The sequence below is a fragment of the Pan paniscus genome, chromosome 14 (assembly GCF_029289425.2).
Source record: "Pan paniscus chromosome 14, NHGRI_mPanPan1-v2.0_pri, whole genome shotgun sequence".
NCBI lineage: Eukaryota > Metazoa > Chordata > Mammalia > Primates > Hominidae > Pan > Pan paniscus.
In genome coordinates this window covers 31,323,825-31,347,223 of record NC_073263.2, presented here as the reverse complement: position 1 = coordinate 31,347,223, position 23,399 = coordinate 31,323,825, and the positions used below count along the sequence as shown (strand labels likewise).

At 39.4% G+C, this 23,399-nt stretch overlaps 1 protein-coding gene across 1 annotated transcript in view; it reads right to left on the bottom strand.

Annotated features, from left to right (window-relative positions):
* The window catches only part of RXFP2 (relaxin family peptide receptor 2), a 63,822-nt gene that overhangs the window by 21,773 nt on the left and 18,650 nt on the right, over positions 1-23,399 (bottom strand). Inside the window, exons 2-9 of the mRNA XM_003826863.7 lie at positions 22,844-22,990; positions 19,501-19,578; positions 16,192-16,297; positions 15,308-15,379; positions 6,605-6,676; positions 5,907-5,978; positions 3,886-3,957; positions 2,750-2,821 (exon numbers count right to left, since the gene is read on the bottom strand). Coding sequence (XP_003826911.3) covers positions 2,750-2,821; positions 3,886-3,957; positions 5,907-5,978; positions 6,605-6,676; positions 15,308-15,379; positions 16,192-16,297; positions 19,501-19,578; positions 22,844-22,990 — 691 coding nt within the window. The remainder of the gene's footprint in view (positions 1-2,749; positions 2,822-3,885; positions 3,958-5,906; positions 5,979-6,604; positions 6,677-15,307; positions 15,380-16,191; positions 16,298-19,500; positions 19,579-22,843; positions 22,991-23,399) is intronic.

The following is a 23,399-nucleotide window of genomic DNA, read 5'->3' as shown; positions in this document are numbered from 1 at the left end:
GCTATTATCTCCCATTTAACATAAGAGAAATCCAAGGCTTTTGGTGATTCACTTTCCTTCTGACCACACAGCTAGTAAGTGGTAGAACTGACCCAGCTCAGATCTGTCAGAATCTAAAGCCTAGACACTTAACTACCATGTCTGTGGCGTCATTGATCATTATATCCTCACATTCCCTCCAACATCAGGTAGATGTTTTTGTCTCTGTTTTGCTGAAGGAGAATCTCAGGCCAAAGTTATCCTGCACATACTGAACACCAGAGTCAGGATGTGAATCCCGATCTGTGTGATGCCAAAGTGCAGGCTCTTTCTATGATGCCTCAAGGACGCTAATGCCAAGGGCAATGCTGCTCAGAATGGCAGGGATGCAACCTCAGCACTGCCTGGAACTTGCTAGAAATGCAGATTCTTGCCCAAGACTGACTGAATCAGAAACTCTAGTACTGAAGTCCAGCCATCTGTGTCTCAGCAAGTTCGCCCATTGTTTACGATGCACGCTGATGTCTGAGAAGCACTGCTGGGGAGATTTCATTCTGCCAGGTAATTCTGCAGGTCAGTGGCATCCCACATACGTGGACAGCGCCTTCCGGAACACTCTGACATTCCCGCTTTGAGCAATGCGGGGGACTAAGAAACAGCCCATTTTTCTGCCAAGTCTCCTGATTCCTTTTCATAGTCAGCTTCTTACAGTGCTCCCCAAATATGGCAATAGCTATTTTTCTTCTTCTGAACTTTTCTCATAGTCACACTAAAATCACCAATCCCTTTATCATTTTAACAAAATCCTATTTTAAAACTATCTTGGAGATTTGTGTAGGAACTTGAGATGTACATTTTTCACACAATATACTGTGATTAAAAATAACAAACACCATACTCTCCTAAAAATCCAAATATTGTGAAATGGAATGGAAAAAATGTTTTTCATGTTCTCCGAAGAAGGACACTTTGGTGTTGTGGGAGCAATTGTCCAACTTGATAGCAAGTAACGGAAGAGGAGAAGCCTCCCCAGGACAGGTTTTCTCCTGTCTGGCCTTTCTTCCTGTCTGGCCTTTCAGCTTCCTACCCTCTGTGTTGAAAGGCTCTCAATTGCAATCAGGCTGTCTTGCTACCTGTGCGTTTTTATTGCGTGTCTATTTTTTCCCACGTGTTTGTGGGAGCCCATTGTGAAAATAAGTGTCTCCGGAACCCTGAGCTCTGAGGCTGGTTCCTCACCTCCTGCTGACTGATGCCCCTTTTGGGGAGGGAGAGCAGGCTGAGCTCCTATTTTTCTGCTACCTTTACTCTTTCCTGTGTGTTTCCCATTGTGTATATGCACTTGTTTAGTTTCTAAGTATTTTCTTTTCACCTATTCTTATTCTCATGGTGTTCAGGTCATTATTTCCGTTTTTAATAGTGGCACACTTACATGAGACCTCTACTGTTTTAGAAGCCTTTTGACAGCATATATTTAAATAAATACATGAAAATAAACATCAGAAAATAAACACAACACCACCTAATAGTGTTGTAACAAGAGATTTTGAGGTTAGTTTAGAGGGGATCAAAAGCTGAAGTACTAAAACTTTATCATCTTATGGGTCTTGAGTTCCATGATTTGACAGAGAAGAGTTCCAGCAGCGCTACCATCAGCATTTTCATGGAACAGGAAAGCAATGGACATGACAATCCTGGTTGTTGCAGAAGACCGTGAAGGTGTATGTGGCAGGGAATGGTGGGTAATGGTGGTGAAGGTACGACGTAAATTAAATGAATGTTTTAAACAGGTATTGGTTAAAAGCTAACAAGGAGTGGAAATGGTTTAGTACATCCATCCTAACAAAGGCTTATTGAGCACCTATTATGTACTGGTCATTGTCCTAATGCTGGGGTAGGAAATCATATGATAGGTTTCTGCCTTCCCAGAATTTATGGAACAGTATAGAAGACATAAGCACTGAGGAGGGTGGATCACCTGAGGTCAGGGGTTGAAGACCAGCCTGGCCAACAGGGTGAAACCCCATCTGTACTAAAAATATAAAAATTAGCCAGGCCTGGTGGTGCATGCCTGTAATCCCAGATACTCGGGAGGCTGAGGCAGGAGAATCACTTGAACCCAGGAGACAGAGCTTGCAGTGAGCCGAGATCGCACCACTGCACTCCAGCCTAGGTAACAGAGTGAGACTCCGTCTCAAAAAAAAAAAAAAAAAAAAAAAAAAAAAAAAGACATAAGCCCAATGACTATATGGTGATAGTACCCTGAGATAGGGATGAGATAGTACCCTGAGACAGGGCAGTGTGGTGGAGTTTTGTAGATGATGTAATGTGTGGGAGTACATAGGTGGCTGCTGAAACTGGTTGGTGTGTCAGGAATGACCTCCTGGAGGTGATGTTTAAGTTGTCTTTCAAAGGAAATGTTTAAGTTATCCAAAAGAATAAGGGAGCAAGATTTTTTAAGTCCAAGGAACAATATGCTTAGGGAATTGACTGTAGGAGTAGTAGTTTGATACATGCATACGAGGGTCAGGGATAGCATCTAGATGGGGTAAGGAATGGAAAATGAGGGTCTTGGATGCTCAAAGGGAAGGTCAAACTTTACCCTCACCCTTTGGGAACCCTCAAATAATTTTGAAACTGGGAAGGTAATATGATCAGATTTTGATTTTGGAAAGAAATTATAGATGGACTTTCTAGGTAACCTTGAATTAACTTTATGGCTAGTTTCCTTAATCAGGGCAAATAACAAATTAATTCCTAAATAAATACTCACACCCAGTTGAGTTGAGGCATTTGGGCACACATCTGCTTGGGAAGAGCTTCTAAGTAGTTATTAACCATAGACCTTTACACAAAGAAAATGTTAATTAGAAATAAAATGATATGACACTTTTAGGACAGTCTTTTTATTATTTTAAAATTTCAAAACTTCCATGCTAAAATTAATATCTTATGATGATAACATATATAGCTATTTCAAAATGGTCTTTAAAACATGTGTATGGCAAAGATTAGGGAGCAGATGTTGTCAAAGAAACTATGAATGCATAAGTATGATACATATCCTAGGAATAGATGTTACACAGTTTAATTTTATGAGATGAAACAAAAGTATATATTGGGTAATAACTTTGAAGTTCATGGTAATTTTCCTTGTAAACTTCACGTTGTAATCATTTCCAGTGCCATACATCCAAAGTTTCTTCTTAAGGGCATCATTAATCATTTATAATATTAAAGGGCCACATTGGAAACTGCATTAAATTGGAGAAGTGACAGTAGGGGGAATTTGGGGAAAGAAAACAACTCATGAGCATGTTAAGCTGCACGATGAATTTATGATATTGTGGTTCCTTTTGACAAGTGGAAAAATAATGATGTTATATGATCAGTTGTAAAGGAATATAATAATCCCCTGCTGATAAATCATTCTAGTGTATTAATAAACAGTGAAAATATTATTGTGAGACAGCTCTCTTGGTAGGACAAAGATTTTGAAAGTTTCAGTGAGTCTTGCTGGGCAAAGGCACATTTTCTTCCATTAAAAATGGAGTTGGAGATGAACTCCTGGGAGATTCTAAGAAAATATAAACATAGGATATAAAAATTAATACTATCTTTGGTCAACCACTGCAAATAAAAACATGCCTTAGTACTAAAGGAAATCAAAAGGGATAGAAAAATTAACTAGTAGGCTTAAAATATTCATTATGATCTGGTCAGCTCTTCCCTTAGAGCCATGGCCAGGAAGTATTATATTAACAGTAACTGTGGCTGGAAACACAGGAGAAGTTTTGACTAATAAAAATTTTTGTGGGCTTGATTTTTTTAAAAGTTCTTTTTGTAAGCTAGTGCTAGATGTCATTGCAATGTATCGATAGATGTATTGAAAGGTTGATGAATACTTACAGGAAAAACAAGGAATTTAATCCCGTAAACAAGCGCTGTGAAATTCTGGTTATTGGATTGTCATCTAGAATTCTGACAAAATGTATCAAGAAACATTTCCAATATTAGAGACATTTGTGAAATAAAACCTGCCTCCCCTCAACACCTGGCCTACTCCTTTGTGTGCTTCCATACTTGGCTCACCTGTCCCTTCCCTAAGAGCTTTTCCTTCCGTCTGTGGTTGGAGCAACTCTTTCCTCCAAATTCCTACAGCTTCCATCCCACTTATCAAGTTGGATCCTGATTGTTTTGCTTTCTCCCTGCTGCCTCCACCTCCTGCTGGACTTAAAGACCCAGGTTGTATCTGTCACCTCTGGGTACCTGGGTCTGGCACAAACTCCACGTATTGAATGCATTTGGGCTCCATAAATGCCTTAACCTACTAATTGGCTGAGCTGAAGGATGAATTAAAGTATAATTTTTAGGAAATCACAGAGGGTTCTTTGGTCACATGGTGTTAAACTGATGTATTAAATAAGGTGTGTTTAAATCAATGGATGGATGTCACGCTATTCATAAGGAGCTTTCTGGGTGAAAGAGTGAAACTATTTGCATATTCAAACCACTGTTTTAAACTATATTTTATAGAAGAAATTAGAGTAAGGGGAAATAGGCCTCTATTCCTCTTGTTGCCTATGAAGCCAGGTTGTGTTTCCTCTTACTTGCAGTGGCCGGTGAGGGCAGGAGTGGGAGAAGGAAGCCACATTGAGCACCTACTATATGCCAGGAGCTTTGCATGTGGAATTGTTTAACTGTTATGTGATATAATCCTCATAACATCCCTCTTGGAAAGGAATTATAATTTACAGATGAAAATAAAGAGGTCTAGGAAAATTAAGAAAGTTGCCTGGGCTGGGTGTGGTGGCTCGTGCCTGTAATCTTAACACTGAGAGTATTAGGCAGGCAGATCGCTTGAGCTCAGGAGTTGGAGACCATCCTGGGCAACATGGTGAGACCCACCCCATTTCTACTAAAAATACAAAAAATTCGCTGGGTGTAGTGGCTCACACGTGTAGTCCCAACTACTCAGGAGGCTGAGGTGGGAGGATTGCTTGAGTCCCAGAGATTGAGGCTGCAGTGAGTTGAGATTGTACCAGTGCACTCCAGCCTGTGTGACAGAGTGACACCCTGTCTCAAAAAAAAAAAAAAAAAGAAGGAAAGAGGGAAGGAAGAAAGGAAGGAAAAAAGGAAGGCAAGCAAGCAAACAAGAAAGAAAGAAGAAAGAAAGAGAGAAAGAGAAAGGAAGGAAGAAAGAGAGAGAGAGAGAAAGAGAAAGAAAGAAAGAAAGAAGGAGAGAAAGAAAGAAAGAAGAAGAAAGAAAGGAAAGAAAGAAAAAGTTGCCTGGAAGGCTAAGCATGGGGCTAAGGGCCAGGCACACAGAAGGGCTTGGATGAAGTTGAGGCCCTGGCTTTTTCCACTAGACCAGGCCAACCTGCAGAAAATGGGCAAACAATACAGAAAGCCTGCTAACCGCCCCTTGTGTATTTTCCTGGTGAAAGCACAGACATCTGACGTGAGGTTTCTTGGAACGGAGCTGGTGGCTCAGTCTGGAAAGTGGTGAAATACTACAAGCTATCATGTTTTCAGACTTCTCTCTGAATGCTCTGGAAAGCAGAACAAGTTCTTAACTTGCTTACTTTTCAGTACAGTGGTTTTCAGCAGAGGTCAATTTTTCCTCCCAAGGGACATTCAGCAATGTCTGGAAACATTTTTAGTCGTCACAACTCTTGGGAGAAGGGGTATACTACAGGCATCTAGTGGGTAGAGGCCACAGATGGTTCTTAGCATCCTAAAATGCACAGGCACATAACCACTACTTGACATGACATTGAATTGCCTGGATAAAGTTCTGCAGATTATATGATAATCAGAAAAGCAAGTATAAAAATAAGATATGTCAAATAGTGGAAACTATATTAGCACTGTTATATATCATCAAGACTATGATCCTCTATGGGAGAAAGAATAATTAGAGTACTTACAGCCAAGTTAGCTGATGTAAGTCTTTGAATATTCCAGGTCTGAGGGTTGTGATGCAGTTGTGGTTGAGATATCTACAAATAGCATGGGTGAGTTAATTAGGCAAACTCAATACCCTATTTTAGTCACATATAATTAGAATATGAGCCACTGATGATGATTATGAATATGGACATCTGCGTCTGAAAGTACTCGGCTGAATGAGCAGAGGGGGCAAATTCAAGGGGTATCCAGAAGGTACAGATAACCACAAGCCCAGTGTGTGCAACACCAGGGCCAGGGCAGAGAAAGTGGTCCTAAAATGTTTTGGGATATTACATCATGTTAGATTGTAAGGGTATAATAACTAAGTATGTGGGGCAATTTTTGCTTTTGTCCTTTTTGGTGACATCCTTAGTAGACTAGCATTTTAAGAAAATGCATAGCAAGTTAGCAAGAGTTAGAAAAGAAATAAAATGCTAAAATATTGTGGAAGTGACCCAAGCTAGAGAAGACAAGGTTAAGGAGAACCTTTGTATGTCTTCTGGTAAAGGTAGGAATCTTTTAATAATTCTTTCAGTGTAATAACTAATCTAAGTACTTTGTGATAACCTATTCCTCCCACTTCCCTACAATCAAGTCGAGCCTTGAAAAAGTACCATTCTATCCTTTTAGTCTTTGCTTAAAATTATACCTACAATATGAGAAAGAGGTTACTCACAATATTTGCAGATTGTATAATCCAAAAAATGCTTTCCTGGATATGTGTCTAATGCAATTATGCTGAAGAAATCTGGTAGGAATAAGATAAGAGAGTCAGGTGATTATGGTTTATGGACTATATTAGGTTGTTGAACATATTCTCCACTTTCTTTACCTGAAGACAATTGTGAAATTGAAGTACGAAGTCCTATTCTCATGTTGGGGAGATGTTGTCAGTGAGAAATGGCTACCAACTAGCCAGTGCTTTCCTCATAGTACTCATGCAATGAGATTGAGGCATCTCTGATTCACACCGCTGAACTCCAGTGTGATGTGTCTGCGGAAGGATCTAGTCTTGTTTCCGCAAACTGGAACTATGGTGACAGTCCTGTTCTGACTGGCAGGAGTTTCTGGCCATGTGAGACTAGCCAGGCTCGCACTGCTGAACTTTCTTCCTCTTTGTGCACAGAGATGCACGTTTAACTCCTCATTTATCTTTATTCTATTCCCATGAAATAAAGGAGAGGGCAAGCTTTAATTCTTTTCTATTTCATGATGCAAAGTGAGAAGGACAAGGCAAGTTAGGTACTCAGGAAATCAAATGACATCAGCAGTTGAACCAGGGCAAGTATGCCAATTTCAAGTCATAGGATCAGGACTGACTTAACCTCTGAAGCAACTTAACAGTACAGTATTGATTCCGTAATTGCGCTGTCAGGAGTATCTAAGTAAATAATTTCCATTTGCTGTCTTCATTGTACAATGGGAGGTTAGCTCTGAATTCCTGTTCTCTGAAGGCTCTCAGGGGCAGGCAATACCTACACTAATAGTAACAAATTGTTACATAGTCTTTTGAATGGCTTCCATTTCTCTTATTTTGGTTTGAATTGCTTCCTAAACTATTACACAGCGCTGTTTCATTGTTATGATATTCTACTGCAAAACTATTTGTAGATCACATGCTCATTTGACATCTGGCTATGCTGTGAATTTTGTTATACCATGATTATTTCCTAGCAGAGCTCCCCAGACTTTGCCTCTGAGTCACGATTGTCTTATAAGAGTGCCAGAATAGTGACTCTTTCAGACCTGAAGAGAGCCAGGTAAAGCCAAGATTGGAGGGGTTATCAGAGGTCAGGAAGGGGGGAGATGAAGGGATACAAATGAATATTTACTACCACTAAACTGTACACTTAAAAATGGTAAAGATCGTAAAGTACACTTATTTAACTTCAATTAAAAAAAGAAAGTGAAAGTAAATAAAGATTATTAGAAAGGAAAAAAAAAAAAGCCAGGACAGGCTTCCAGTTATCAGCAAACACAATCTTTTACCCCAAGTACTTTACAAATATGGTCATTTTCCCTATGTTCCTCCATGTGCCAAGTGTTGGCACTACAGAGCATCACATCTGTGGTGATATGCAAAGCATCAATTTCAATCCTGCAAATTAAACTTGAAACCCAGTGTGACCTGGTGCCATCTTAACCCCCATTCCCGGTACCATATCTATGGGGAGATGCTTCACAGAGCAGCATACATTCTGCTTTTGGTTTAAGGTTCTGCTGTGAATAGGATGAACTCACACAGATCAATATCTGTTTTAGCACTTTCAGAGCCTTGAGACTGATGCAATGAAAGTTAATATGATGAATTATGTTACAGTAGCAAATGAAAATAGAAAAAGAGCAAAATACTGTATTGTAGGTATATTGAAGTTTCTCTTAAATATACAATTCACTGCTTAACTAATGCTATTTACATTTTATTCAAGATGAGAAATTCAAAAATGGAATGTGTATTTTACCTACATGTTGTCACATCTTGAACAGATGAGTGCAGTTGCAAATTGTGAATTTGACCTTACGCTTTTGTCTTATAAGTCAAGGGAAAGAAAGAGCAAAACCAGTGATCCACACAACTCATCTGATGTGTACAACCTATCTCCCTTCGCTGACATCAGTTAAAACTCAAACTCTTAAATAATGAAGAGCTTCTAGTCTTCTATTTAGTTAGCTGGTTGCCACCCCACAGAGAACTGTAGTCCCTCCTACGTTCCATGTCTCAGACTTAGGCTGCTGAACTTGAACTCCATCCTCTAGTCTCTGCTGTCTTCTTTGCAGAATAGTAGCTTAAAGAATGTGTGGGGATATTTGGAAACATGACAACTTGGCAAGTGGCGCCCTCTTTTTATTCAGAGCTGAGATATAAGCCCATTTAATATACTTTACACCGAATGCCTTTTCTAAGGATAACTTACAGGTTCATGAATTCCTGCTGTTTCAGCTGTCAGGACTTTTCAAGCAGAAACGCCAGGAATTTATGTACCCGAAACTAAAGCAAATAAATGCTTTAATGACATGCATGTTTATAGGCTATTTTTGAATGTGCCATTTTGTATTCAAGAGCCAGGCAGACACCTTGAATTTCGTTTTGTTGCCAGTGATTGTATTTAACAAGAACGCAGATTAAGAAGGAATTCCTAATTTATAAAAGGTTTTGTTACAATAAGGAGGAGAACTGCTGTTTGTTTCCATGGTAGCAGTGATAAAGTATTATAGTCAATTCCATAAATTGTATTTTATTTCTCCGAAAGGTCATTTGAAACTGCATCCACCCCCAATTTAGAAAGGCCTGACATTTTAAAAGATTATTAAAATGAATAAACTGATCAATGGTAAAAACATTCAGATCAGTTACGCAACACTTATTCATCTGGCAATTAAGATTTAATTTTGATTTAGGAATTTGTTTTTTGTTTTTTGTTTTTTTTTGGATGCCTAAATGATCTCAACTCCACTGTGAATATTTAGAGCATTCCAGACTGGAGACCCTCTTGACATTAAATTTGGTGATCTCGCAGGACAACAGTCCCCAACCTTTCTGGCACCAGGGACCGGTTTCGTAGAAGACAATTTTTCTTTTTTCTTTCTTTCTTTTTCTTTTTTCTTTTTTAAGACAGAGTTACGCTCTGTTGCCCAGGCTGGAGTGCTGTGGTGGTTCTTGGCTCACTGCAATCTGGACTTTTTGGGTTCAAGCGATTCTCCTGCCTCACCCTCTTGAGTAGCTGGGACTACAGATGCACCCACCATGCCCAGCTAATGTTTTTGTTGTATTTTTAGTAGAGACGTTCACGATGTTGGCCAGGCTGGTCTCAAACTTCTGACCTCAACAGATCCACCTGCCTCAGCCTCTGAAAGTGCTGGGATTACAGGCTTGAGCCACTGTGCCTGGCCAATTTTTCTATGGATGGAGAGGGGGGATGGTTTCAGGATGATTCAAGTGCATTACATTTATCCTTAGATTCTCTTAAAGAGTGCACAACCTAGATCCCTTGCATGTGCAGTTCACAATACTGTTCACACTACGGTGAGAATCTAATGCCACTGCTGATCCGACAGGAGGAGGCAGAGCTCAGCTTTGCTTGCTCGCTCACCACTCACCTCCTGCTGTGCAGTCCAGTTCCTAACATGCCACAGACTGGTACCGCTCTGTGGTTTGGGGTCTGGGAACCCCTGGCATAGGATATATCCCAATACAACTTAAATATGCAGATTAACTTTATTAGCTCAATACAGTCTAAAACACATATTTGTGCATGTCTGTTCTCTGCTCAAACAGAATAAAATTCAGATGCCTTAGCTGGCATACAATCAAGATTCAGTGACCTCTCCGGCATACGCTCCATCATCTCCTGTGGGGATGCCTTTCCTTTAGGCAAACTGCATGTTCACTCTCTTCTCAACATCCTTTGAGTATTTCTGCTTATGTTTCTTTCTTCTCCCTGGTGAAGATGCTCCCCACCTTCTCTTTAGTTCTACATGTTAGTGCTACCCATCGTTCATTCAGCAAATACTCATTAGTCCTTATGGGTTTCTTACTAGGTATGCTATGACACAGGCCTCAATAGACTAAGAGAGAACCAGGAGGACTGTCCAGCCCATGAGGAGGGTATGGTGGTCAGAGAGTTGTTCCTTCGAGAAGGAAAGTGAGGGCTTCATGAAAATAGAATTGTAGTTGACCCGAGTCATGTGTAAAACTCAAACAGTAGAGAATACTGTGGCAATAAAAATGTGTATCTAGTTGGAGAAGCAAGAAAGTGTTAAGGAAAGTCTCAGTTTGCCTCCTGGAACCTGTTTTATAATGTTGTGAGATAATATAAAAGGAACAACTGCTTATTTCTCAACTCCTACTTTGTTCTTGTGTTCTGGATCAAAGAAGATGGTCTTAGGATTGAAGCAAATGGAAAGGCTATATGGCAGGTCAGTGAAAGCCCAAGATGGTAGAAGGTGTTAATCAAAATTAATTAAAGCCCTCTGGTTTGGAAATTTTCTCCCAGAAATTGAGAAATGCCAAAAAATGAGAACATCAAATTATGATCAATTGCTGAGGAATCCAGAGAAAGGATGAGCAGCTGGAAAGTAAAAGATGGCAAATGTAGTCTTAAGTTCTCAAAAAGGGAAGAAGTTGGTTTCACAAGCTGTAGTTGGATGAGCTCAATGCTGGTCTTGGGAAGATCATAGAACAGGTGAATATGATGCTGCTTTGTCTATGCCTCAAAGAGAAAGTGACCAGGAGAGTTCACAAGAAACCACATGGCAGACCAACTTCATATTCTTCTTTGAAAGACTGTGCAAAACTATGTGATAAACATTGTTACATGTCTACTGGGCATTGATCAAGCAGTTTTATAATTTTTTATGGACAAAAGAAAGAATGACACATATTCTTATCTGAAGGATGATGATGAAGGAATATAGAAAGACAATTTAGTGCTGTTCTCTTCAATATTTTACTCCATGATCTGGGTGAAGGTAGTTGATCTTATTTGCAGATGACATAATTATGAGAGGAGTAGTGACTATGATGGAAAATACAAAAAGACCTTCACACTCCGGTAAGAAAAGCTGACTCTAACAGGATGAAACTGACTAGGGATGTATTTAAGGACCCATGACTAACTCTCAAATGCTAAGTGCATGAGTACAAGATGTAGCACGCACATCACTTAGCAGCAACACATGTGGCATGGGATTAGAAAGTATGGATCACTAGGAGTGAAGAGTATCAAGAAGTCATCAAAAGAGCAACATAATCATAGGGCACATAGAGTGCAGAAGGAAAGGGATGCGAGTTCTTCCCCGTTTGCCTCGGTCATGTTACGGTGATAATAGTATATTTATTCTAGATGTCACCCATCAAGACAAATGTAGGCAAACATATGCAGATTATTGTGACTAGAATGAAGAACAGATTTGAAACTATGTCCTTTGGGGAGGAATTTAAGGAAATGAGGATACTTAGGGAAGAGATTTGTGGTGTGGTGGAGGGTGATGATAGCTAGTCTTAAATATCTGTAGACGTATGTAGAAGACCGATTAGATGTGTTCTGAGCAGTCTCTTGGGGGTAAATTTAGGAATGATGGGAAGCTTTAGAGGCACCTTGAGCAGTGGTAATGTGGACAAAATTATTAGTGAATTGTTTGAAATTCCATTTCCCCAGCACCTTCTAATCCTCTTTCTGGTTTATTTTTAGCCCTCACCACCACCTAACAAATTATATATTTTAAACTTTGTTTATTGACTATCTTTCTTGATTGGAAATTAAGCTCCACAAGCTTAATTTCATCTGTGGCTTTTCATCTGTGTTGTTCATGCTGTATCCTTGGTGCCTAGCACCTTGTAGGTATCAATAAATATTCATCACAGGAGTGAATGAATATGTGGGTCTTGCTAGCTACTGCTCTCCTGCTACCAGATACCAAGAGTTCTGGCTGAGGCCCATCTGGTTTCTTCCTCCCCCTGACATCCCTTCCTGGGGATGGTTTGGTATTTGCCACATTTGTTATTTGGGTCATTGAATGAGGATTGGGAAGAAAAAGGTAAGAGTAGATGGACAGGAGGGACAAGAAGTAGGACTGGTGCAGGGGGCTATTTTTCTGGGAGTTTGGAAAAGAGCAGGAGGAGTTGAGGAATATGGGTAAAGGGGATGGCGAGGAAAGGAGATTTAAGGAAGCATTGTTGAGCTTATGAGCTGCTCTAGGATATTTGAGTATAAAGAACTTGAGTTATTTTCAAATCAAAGTTTACTTACTGGGTGGTTTCATTGATAATAACATATTCTGAGCCTGGACTATGTGGGTGGGCTTCCAAAGGAGCATGGTCAGAAGGTTTGGGTTTGAGGCCAGTCTCTACTACTTGTCAGCTGACTGACTTTGGGCAAACAACCTCTCTCCCCAGGTAGGTTTCCTCATTCCTGAAACTGCTGTAACGGTGTCTGCCCCACCTCACAGACTTCGGGGATCAAAGCCAAAGTGAAAATTCCAAATATTGGAATTCTTTGTAAACTTTAAAAAGTGGTAGATGACTGTAAGCAATTGTGTTTTATCCCCCTGTGCTTTATCTTACATATAGTAGACACCTGGTGAATGTTTATTGATGAGAGTCTCATAACCTCTTTTCTATTAGTCTCTGGGAAAATTAAATTGCCTGCAAATCATCAAATAACAGCTTGCATGGGGAGAAGCCCTGTCAGGTGATATTCAGGTTACGATGTGGTGCCTGTTTTCTCCGACAAAGTAGAATTAGACATTTACTTGGAGAAATTGCTAGCTAATCTTGGCAATAAAGGTTAGTCTCTATCTTTTTTCACTAGGAAAATTGTGGACCTGAATTATTAAATTGCTTCTATATTCTTCTCTTCAGTGGGCTAGCAGGGCCTGGGACCACAGAGGGAGATATTGGCATAGAACACAGTTATGAGTTAATAGACCAAGGAAGGACGTGGCCTGAGAAGTCTAATTTTAACCCTCCTGCTTGAGCCTCTAGTGACTCCGCCCCCTCCCCAGAAGTCAGCTTGCCCCAAATTAGGGGGCAAAACATATACAAGGGAATTCTACATGGGGTGGGACAGTCTGTGCTGGTAGAAATTCAGTTGATTGCTAGAACTATTTCTTTCCCTCTTAAGGTTTCCTGTTATGGTAAAGTAAGCACTACCTTGGACATCAGAAGACATTGGCTCTAATTCTGGGTCTTCCACTTACTAGTTGTAGATCTTAGGTGAGTCATTTAACCATTGCAGACTTTAGTCACTTCGTGTATAATGAGAAGATTTAATTAGAAATTCTTAAAACTTCTATGACTCTAGAAAATAGAATTTCAATTGCTGTGAAACAAGAATTCTGAAACAAAAATCTCTTCCCTTCCTTTCTGCTAGTGCTATTTTATTTTTCCTCCCACATGTATTATTCAGGCAGTACAAAGACAATATTGATTCATCTAATGAACATGTTGTGATTTTAGGGATTTCTTGGAAGACTAGGAAGAATGCGGTTAGAATTTCCTCTCTAGAGGAATCTGGACATGCAGAGCCAATGCATAGCTACTCCAGTGTGGCAATGACATGACCACATACCCACATACTTTAGGATGAAGCAACAGGTCTGAGAGCAGCCGGGGTTTACAGAGGCCACAATCAAGCCCAGGTATGATTGAGTACTGATGTTCACACAAGGTTCTACCTCATGGACTTCCATTAGCTACTTCTTTTCTTGTATGAGGAAATTTATACCTAAATCCAGGAACACAAAATCCTTGATGGTATTTCAAACCAAATGTGTGTGCCCAGTATCAGCAAAGATTCAGATAATTTTTATTCCTGGATTTTCATAAATTTCACATTTCTAGAAACTTTTCTCCTGTATGCTGGATATTGAAGGATAAAACAATAAGATGATGGTACCGCCAAGGGGGCTTGCAGAGTGTACAGCATTCTCTTGCTAATTTTGTTATCTAGTCTAATGATCATCTCAGCAGGTGTAGCCCCTCCAGTGCCACAGAGCAAGTGGCCCAGAGGGATTGACAGATACTGATCCAGCTTACAAATGACTGATACACGACCCTGAATATTCTCCATTTATTAATGTGAATAGAAAGCATCCCATCCCACTTGTAGGAATGCTCTTATTCTCTATGCCATGCAACTTTTCAAATACTTTAAAATGAAGAAGTGGGAAATTAAATTCATCATCCTAAGGTTGCTTGGTGAGTACAGAATCAAAGCAAAGGGATTGTTCATGAAAATTGTGGTGGGGATTGATGGTGCATCCTGACCCTCCAAGAGAGATCATCTCTAGGGATTATATTTCCCAGTTCCCGGTTTTCTTTCTTGGATGATTCTGGAAGCATATTGGCCCTTCTTTGTCACAGAATACCTTCTCTGCTGATCATATCCTATTTATTGGCATTTTCTTTCCTCAGATATGTTAATATCACTGATTGCATAACTCCTGTGTTTTCACTCCTAACACCCTGGGGGATATCTGTACCCTATCATTATGTATCTGAAATGATCTGATAGTTCTTGTTTATGCTGTCACTCTTTTTTTTCAAGTGAAAAAGTGCCTCTGAATCTGCAATGTCATTTTCCCAATATCTTGAGGAAAATAATGGAACTGTGTATTTTCCTATTGAAATGTTTTACCTCGACTCCAAGTTAATTCTCCGAAAAAGTTTAAATAAAATGGGTTCAGCTCCTTTAAATTATGAAATGGAAAGATAATATACTTTCAAATGTTTTATTTTCTAATCTTAATTACATTTAGAAACATAAATGTAATGATAAAGATAACAAACAATATTTTATTTTATTTTTAGATCAAAAACATCTTACACCACCACAAGGATTTTTTTAAAAAAATAAATATGCTATTAATGGCTACTTACATCTTTTTAAGTTTTGTGTATTTGATGAAAACTTTATCTGGAAGACTGTGGATTTTGTTTTTCTTAAGAGACCTAAAATAACATGTAAAGCAAACTTCATTATGGATTGTTATGGCCAACCCACTCTTCCCTAGAAGCCACATGCTTGGGAAAAGAATATTTGATGACGTTCATTATACTAATCCATATTTGAACATGACAATAACTAAAAATTTTTCATGGGAGAATGAAAAGTTTATAAAGCAAAATAAAGTAGCTTGTGAGTATTTGACAAATGTAGCCAGTTAGTATAGCAGACTGGGAAGTCCATGTTGATTTAACTTCTTTGTTTTTACTCTGTGGGTGCATTAACAAACCAAACCAAACCAAAAACCAACCAAAGATCCCAACCCACCCATGCATGCCCAAATGATGACATGACTGCAAATTCCTGAGGCTTTCAAGAACTTTATGCAAAGTACAGAAAATTTTGCATGATATAACATAGCTACTAGCTTCATGGATCTTTTATATCTTTGCAGTCTTGGATAGATTACCAACGTTAAAAAAAACATAGAATAAGTGAGTGTGCTTCCTTTTAAAACCAAAAAAAAGCATTTCAGCACAAGGACAGTAGTAATCATACATAAATCAGAAAGCAATTGAAAATAAGAACTCCAGGCCCACAGACATTTGTGAGCTAACTGATCACAGGCTAATCTAACATACAGTGTGTAAACCATTTTTTCCCCCTGAATAGGAAGCATGGAGAATTCTCTGATGACTGGTAGTTTTAAACAGAGTTTCTATTATTTTGCTAATACACAAGCAACACTATTGGGTTTTTTTCTTGGTTTTCATGTGACTATAGGGACAGATATCACCAATAATTAAGTTTTACTCACAGTAATGTCACATTGTTAGAAATCATCGGCACAGACTTTAAGTCACCATTTACACATTCCAATTCAGTTTCTTTGCAGTCACAGTATTGTGGATACTGTTTTAGAACTAATGGAACAAAAAGAGTAAGATTTCACTAGTAAACAAATACATTAATTGTGACTTTGCCTTTAATAACTGATATTGTTTTCTTTTCATCAAATGTATAAAATTTACATCTGTTAAATGAACTCATTCAGCCCCTAATAAAATTAAATAAGAATTCTCTCCTACTTAAATGTAGACTAATGTGTTAATCTCAGTTCTAGCTTCTAATAGTCATTTCAGAGGCATTTACCAAGTGATTGGAAGAAACGCACAAAATGTTAACTAGCATAAACTCATCTAGTGAAGCAAGATTAAGTTCACTTCAATGAAAAACATTTGTATGTTTGAGTAATTCTTAATGAATTGACTGAGTCAATTCATTTGAATAGCATAAAATAGTTGCTCAACAAATCCTTATTGTTTAAAATCAGATTCATTTTTTTTCTTCCTTCAAACTTCCCTTAGAGCCATGAGAAGATTGAGATGCAGGTTCTACCATAACCACCCTGGCACCTTACTAAAATCCATCCAGCCAGATATTCCTTCATTTTGGTTCTTTGTTTTTCATTACTATGAGGTTGAAAGTTGAAGGTAAAAAGCTGCAAAGCTGAAATAACCAAAGATCTATCTATCTGAAGCATTCAGAAGAAAGAAGGACTCAGGATGTACTCTGAAGGGACTTACGTAGTTACTAGGATAATGACATGTAAAGGATTGAGAAATCTAAGGAGAAGCCAGGCCAAGCTGGTCCATAGGGCAGTCACTGTGTGTGTGTGTGTGTGTGTGAAAGAGAGAGAGACAGACGAGGACAGAGGAGAGAGAGCGAGGCTTTGAGAGAAAGAGCAAGTATTTTTGGAGTCTGATTTCTCCTCTGAGCCTATGAATATTTGTACTGATAGAGCTAAGAATGTGAGAGTTATTTTTGAATTTATTTTGTTCTTTATTTTAATGTAATTAGAAGTTCTTTTCAGTTGCCCTGCTTCTTTTAGATCACTTTTATCCAAATGTTATTTTAAGAATAAATTTTACTGAATTTTATTAGTAAAGCCAACAAACTTCTACTGAGTACTTAATGTAAAAGATGCTTTTAGTGTATACATTTTGGAAAATATTTTATGTTGTCTATACATATATGTTAATTAGCTCAACTTCCTAAAGATAACTTTCATATGCTTACGTCAATGTTTATTGACATAACCACCATTGAAATAGTGGTTATATGATTAAATTGAAAACCTGTGGTTGGAAACTTATTTACCAATAGAATAATTTCATATGGTCAAGCTGGGTGTGTTGTCAAAACCAGAAATGTGAGCATTAACTGTTCACCCTCCATCACCTGCAAGCCAATCATGCCCCCATGATTCTGTGGATTCTTTTTCTGAAATGCCTTTTGCATCTCTCTCTACCTCAATCCTCTCAATGGCATTTTCTGGGGATTGGAATAAACATAATAACCAGTAACTCTTTCATCATCATTCTTTCTCCTCTATCTGAACATGATTGACATTTTGGATCAATCGTTCTTTGTCACGGGAGGCTGTCCTTTGCATTGTAGGATGTTCGGCAGTAGCCCTGGCCTCTACCCACTAGATGCCAGCAGCAACCCACCCTCCTCCATCAGGATGACCAAAAGTGTCTCTAGGCTGGGCATGGGTGGCTCACGCCTGTAATCCCAACACTTTGGGGGGCTGAGACGGGTGGATTGCTTGAGCCCAGCAGTTTGAGACCAGCCTGGGCAACATGGTAAGACCCCATCTCTACAAAGAATATGAAAATTAGCCAGGCATGGTGGTGCATGTCTGTAGTCCCAGCTACTCAGGAGGCTGAGTTGGAAGGATCAGTTGAGCCTGGGAGGTTCGAGGCTGCAGTGAGCTGTGATTGTATCACTGCACTCCATCCTGGGCAACAGAGTGAGATGCTGTCTCAAAAAAAAAAAAAAGTCTCCAGACACTGTCAAATGTTCTTTGCAGGCACTGTTGCCATGGCTGAGACTCGCTGCTCTAATCCATTCTCTTCAATTCTAATGAAATAATCTTCCTCACATACATTTCTGATCACATGCTCTTCCTCCTCATTAAAAAATGAAACAAATATAAGAACAAATCAAACAAACATAAGGCCCAAAACTATGATGATTTCCCACTCTATACAGCAGTAACCTTTAAAATGGGATGTGGGCAAGACAACTCATTGTGGGTCAGGTAGAATAGTAGAACTTTTGGTTATATTTATTTTTAATCTTATCCTTTTTTGCTTTCTAATTTTCATACAGAATATTCTTGTGTATAATAAAATATATAAGTGGTAATTATAAACTGGTATTATAGAATACATAAAATACTATCAGTGTAGTATTTGATATATATGTTATATACATACATTTACATATACATATTAATGTATGTAATTGTACATTCATCTTCCTAATTATATATCTATGTCTCTACATATACACACATGCCCCAAAAATTCTATCTATGGGATAGAGGCCACACTTCAAGGTGTACACCACAACCCTTCATGGGCTAGCACCAGCCTTCTAGGCTCGGCTCCTGCCCCTCCACCTCATGCACTCAGAATGGTTGTGAAGAGGCATCCTGCAGCCTGCTGCGCATCTTCCGACCCCAGTGTTTTGTTGATCTTGCTCCTCTACTCATCCTGTCACCTCGTATCCTTTCCTTCATCCATGGACTTCAAAGTCCATCTCAAATGTTATCCTCTCTGGGAATCTTTCCCCATCCTCAGCACAGCCATCATTTCTTCCAATGGGCTTCCCCATTCCCTGGTGCAAACATTATTCCTCCCTTTTAGCAATAATATTATATCATCACTGCTTTTGTAAGGAGCTGTCTTTCCTGCTACATGTGAGATGTTTGTGGGTTAGAACTCTGTCTTAGTCATCGTTGTCCTCTCAGTGCCTAATATCTTTCTTGAAGAAAATAGTTAAAAGTAATACGAACTTTACTATTTGTCACAATTATTCAATACTTATATATTCTTGCAATCAGAGAGTAATGCATGAAAATAGCATAAATGGAGATGGTCGTTTTCTTTTTCTATCTTTCCAATCACAGGCAGACAGCAGACCTGTTAGCCAGTGAAATACATTGAACTAAAATGGAAATCCTGAAGGGAATTTGTCACATTACCCATATAAATCTGTGCATCACAAATCATGTTTTTCACAAAGCTGATACTGTCTTTGAATCAAAACCACTTACAGCACTCCTGCGTTAAGGCCACGCTGTTAGCATTTCCATGCACTGTGTCAAATATGGTCGCCCATCCACTAGTGTCACCTGTGAAATAGTGATTGAGATGTGTCACTTATTCTAGAAACTAAATACCATCTGACAGAATTTAACAATTTGGTAATGATTTTAAACTAAAATATGTTTAAGTAATAGAATTATTGATATTTTAAATACATAGTAAGAGAGAAAAAGTTAGGCAAACATCTGCAAGGTGTCCCTTTTTTACATGAAAAATACTCCAAATGTATCATAAAATTTGCAATGCAAGTATATAATTATTTTACATAAATATAAATGTCTTGGAAAATATCATCTATGTCTAATACAGACATTTTCCATGTTTGACTTTAATTTTGAGGACCTCTGAAGAAAATATCTGAATTTTGTTTTTGTCACATGCATACTGCTGTATATGTAGAAACATACTTGATAGATATATTGAGTTCTGATAACATTTATGTCATCTGACTTTTTTTTAATAAAGCAAAAGCAAAGTTTCTCAAAGGCTTTTTTCTGGGTGCAGCGGCGCTCGTCTGTAACCTCAGCACTTTGGGAGGCTGAGGTGGGAGGATCACTTGCATGTAGGAGTTCAAGACCAGCTTGGGAAACATAGGCAGACCCTCTCTTTACAAAACAGAAAAAATTAACTGGGTGTGGTGGTGCGAACCTGTAGTCCTAGCTACTTGGGAGACTGAGGTGGGAGGATAGCTTGAGCCCAGGAGGTCACAGCTGCAGTGAACCATGATCATGGCACTGCACTCCAGCCTAGGTGACAGAGGGAGACCCTGTCTCAAATAAATAAATAAATAAAGGTTTTTGAGTAAAATAACATTTCTTCAATTTGTCATATATTAATGTCAATTTGTCATATGTAAATATAACTTATTTGCCAAATTTTCCTCTTCCTTTTGGTAAATCATATTTTTAAAAAAGGAGGCCTAATTGTGAAGTATTGTTATTTCACTATATGTTATAAAATAATAAAATATGCATTATAATGTAAGATACTGAAGTTCACACAAATACCTAAGTAAATTAAAATAATTGCCCACAGTCTGCTTTGATCCTTGGAATCTTTATTTCTATTTCTTATTAATATTCTCAATGATGCTACTATGATGCTCCCTCACTTGCATTATTTAATTTGGGTTCAGAAATCCTCATGGGGTAAACATTCATGGCTTCTGATTCCCATGCAGCAAAGAGGAAAGGATGAGAATTTGAGTAACTTGCCCATTGGCATCCAGAGAGTTGCCCCCAAAACTGAGCACTGACTGAGTACCTGCTGTGTACTCTACTGCTCTAAGCTCTGGTGATAAGACTCAGGCCTCTTCTCAAGGAGTTCCTGTCTAGGAAGATAAATACAATGATAAGGGCCAGGCACAGTGGCTCATGCCTGTAATCCCAGCACTTTGGGAGGCCGAGGCGGGCGGATCACCTAAGGTCAGGAGTTCCAGACAAGCCTGGCCAACATGTTGAAACCCCATCTCTATTAAAAATACAAAAAAATTAGCTAGGCATGGTGGAGGGCGCCTGTAATCCCAGCTACTCATGAGGCTGAGGCAGGAGAATCGCTTGAACCCAGGAGGCAGAGGTTGCAGTGAGCTGAGATCACGCCATTGAACTCCATCCTGGGCAACAAGAACAAGACTCCATCTCTAAAACAAACAAACAAACAAACAACACTGAAAAGATAAGGCATTCTACTTTGGGCAGCGTACAGATACACCCAGGGTGCTGTGATAACAGAGAAATTGCAGCCATCCTAGACCGGTGATACAGCTTCAGGGGGGCCAGAGAAGCCCTCCTGGAGGAGGAGACACTTAAACCAGGCCCTAAAGAATGAGTAGAAGTGATCCACGGGAAGTGTGGATAGAGGATATGTTCTTCAGAGGGAGGCACGCCTGAGTACCCAGGGGCAGGACAGGAGATCTAGAGATGCATGCTATGGGCTTTGCTGCCCCACTTTGATGGATGGTTGGGCAGTGCTGAAGAGAGGTAGCTCTCTGTGGGAGAAAACACACAGGATTCTTTTGGATTAACTAGACATGTCAGCCTCTCTTGGCATCAGTTTCCTCCAGAGAAAAATATTTTTTAGGTTTCAATAAACAGAGGTGAAATTGGCCTGTAAGATGCTCTGGGATCTGGTCTCTGGTTACCCCTTCATTCCATGTGTATACCCCTGTTCACTCTGCTTGAGCCACACACCATCAAACACATCATCCTGTTTCAGTCAGCCTTGGGCCTTTGCACTTGATGTTGCCTTTGCCTGGAATTCTGCCCCTCCAGAATATTTCACAGTATCTTTCTTTCTTTCTTTCTTTCTTTCTTTCTTTAGTTCTCAATCCAAATGTCATCATCTTAAAAAGATTTTCTCTGGTTACATCCTTGAAGTATCCCTCCCTCCAAGTTACTTTCTATCTCATTATCCTGTTTCATTTCCTTATTTATCACTCAGATTATTGATTTTTTTACATACAGGTTTATCATCATCTTAGTTCACATTGCCCATGTGAACTCCACAAGATCAAGACACTTGTCTCCCTTGAGCTCACTGTGTCCCAGTGATTTGGAGAGCTCCTGGCACATAGCGGGCACTCAGTATAGGTCTGTTCTATCAATTAATTCTCTAGCTAGGCCCATTCACACTTTATGCATTTTTTTTTTGAGATGGAGTTTTGCTCTTGTTGCCCAGGCTGGAGTGCAGTGGTGCCATCTGGGCTCACTGCAACCTTGCCTCCCGGGTTCAGGCAATTCTCCTGCCTCAGCCTCCCGAGTAGCTGGGATTACAGGCACCTGTCACCACGGCCAGCTAATTTTTTAATTTTTTTGTATTTTCAGTAGAGACGGGGTTTCACCATGTTGGCCAGGCTGATCTCGAACTCCTGACCTCAGGTGAGCCACCTGCCTCGGCCTTCCAAAGTGCTGGGGTTACAGGCATGAGCCGCCACTCCCAGCCACTTTACGAATATTCTTGAAGCTGAACCAAATTACCAGCCATAAGGAGGTATTCATAGAAAACTGCTTATAATTAAAATATGAGTATTGAAGTAGATTTTCAAATATAATTTTATTTTTATAAAATATAACATTTTATGATACTGTATTTCTGACTTAAGTAACCTGTACATGCAAAAATTCAGGTCGTTATGACAAATACATTGGGGAGTCATTATTTGTGTTTCAAAGGGAATCCCTACAGAACACCAAATCAGCTTTCCTAGTTTATCACAATCATTATCCAACCAACCCACAGTTTTGGGGTGTTCATAAAGTGAGGCACACAAGGGGAGCCGAGGGGAGCACTCACCACAGTTCTGTTCGTCCGCCCCGTTCCCACAGTCATCCTTGCCATCACAGTGAAAAGCTCGGGGTAAGCACTTGGTAAGATTCCCACAGGGAAAATATCCTTTTTGGCATGAAGGAGTGATCATGCTACCTTGAGTCAGTGCAAAATCTACATGAAAGAAGGGGCAAAAACAAAGTGTTACCATGGCCAAGCTCTCTCCGTGTTGTCCCATTTAATTTTCACAAGAACTATATGAGTTGAGTTCATCTGGTATTATTCTTAGTGCACAATTTCTTTGAATAATATTCTCAATGACAACTTTATTTTTTATTTTTTATTTTTTATTTTTAGACGGAGTCTTGCTCTGTTGCCAGGCTGGAGTGCACGATCTCAGCTCACTGTGACCTCTGCCTCCCAAATTCAAATGATTCTCCTGCCTCAGCCTCCCGAGTAGCCAGGATTACAGACGTGAACCACCACACCCGGCTAATTTTTGTATTTTTAGTAGAGACGGGGTTTCACCATGTTGGCCAGGCTGGTCTCAAACTCCTGACCACGTGATCTGCCCACCTTGGCC